The sequence below is a fragment of the Arachis ipaensis genome, chromosome B07 (genome assembly GCF_000816755.2).
Source record: "Arachis ipaensis cultivar K30076 chromosome B07, Araip1.1, whole genome shotgun sequence".
NCBI classification, from domain to species: domain Eukaryota; kingdom Viridiplantae; phylum Streptophyta; class Magnoliopsida; order Fabales; family Fabaceae; genus Arachis; species Arachis ipaensis.
The window spans coordinates 1268774-1269745 of NC_029791.2; the positions used below are offsets into that span (position 1 = coordinate 1268774).

Consider the following 972-nt stretch of genomic DNA (forward strand, 5'->3'; position numbering starts at 1 on the left):
CCACATAAAAGATCTATCAATATATATATCAAAGTATAATAAAAATTGAACCAAAAGATATTGTTGTTATTAATTAATAATAAAATATTTATATATGTATTAGTAAGATATATTTAACATATATAGTAGTGAATAATTAAGTAAATACATTTGTCAACGAGCTATAACTCAAATGACATAATCTTCTCATACTCACCTAAAAATTGTGGATTCTTGGAAAAAAAATTAATTTAATACATTTGTAGTGATAATAAGACAATCAATAAAAATATATAGGAGTAGATAGTATAATAATTATAATTAATGGTGTAAATTAAATAACAGATATGAAGAAAGCAAGTTACCAAAAGTGGACATATTTGTGTGCACAGCAGATCCAGATATTGAGCCACCAATAATGGTGATCAACACAGTCTTGTCTCTTATGGCTTATGACTATCCTTCTGAGAAGCTGAGTGTTTATCTCTCTGATGATGCTGCTTCTGATCTCACTTTCTATGCTCTTTTGGAGGCTTCTCTCTTTGCCAAGCATTGGTTACCTTTCTGCAAGAAATTCAATGTTCAACCTACCTCTCCAGCTGCTTATTTTAATAATATCCTTCTTCACCATAATCATGCTAAAGAATTCGCAAACATTAAGGTATAATCATGTAACTTTAATTTAAAAAAAAAAATAGCTAGATCTTCCATGATAGTAAACAGTAGATATAGATGTCTTTCTGTCTATGAATAGTTTAAAACGAAATGGAGTATCTATATATTTCATTATTTATAGAATTATAGTAGTACATGTCTTGTTGCTGTTACATGAATATGAAAATGATATAAATTTAGACAGTAAAATATTTATTATCTTTTAAATTTCCATGACTATTTTTTATAGGTAGACACATCAAAAATAATTAACAATATATATAAATATTACCATTAAATTGATAAATAGATAGAAAGATATCATATGTTCATCGTTTA

The 972-nt window shown here is 26.2% G+C and overlaps 1 protein-coding gene across 1 annotated transcript in view; it reads left to right on the forward strand.

Annotated features, from left to right (window-relative positions):
- LOC110262490 (cellulose synthase-like protein E1) overlaps positions 1-972 on the forward strand; it is a 5259-nt gene that overhangs the window by 1194 nt on the left and 3093 nt on the right. The window contains exon 2 of the mRNA XM_021106871.1: positions 325-640. Coding sequence (XP_020962530.1) covers positions 325-640 — 316 coding nt within the window. The remainder of the gene's footprint in view (positions 1-324; positions 641-972) is intronic.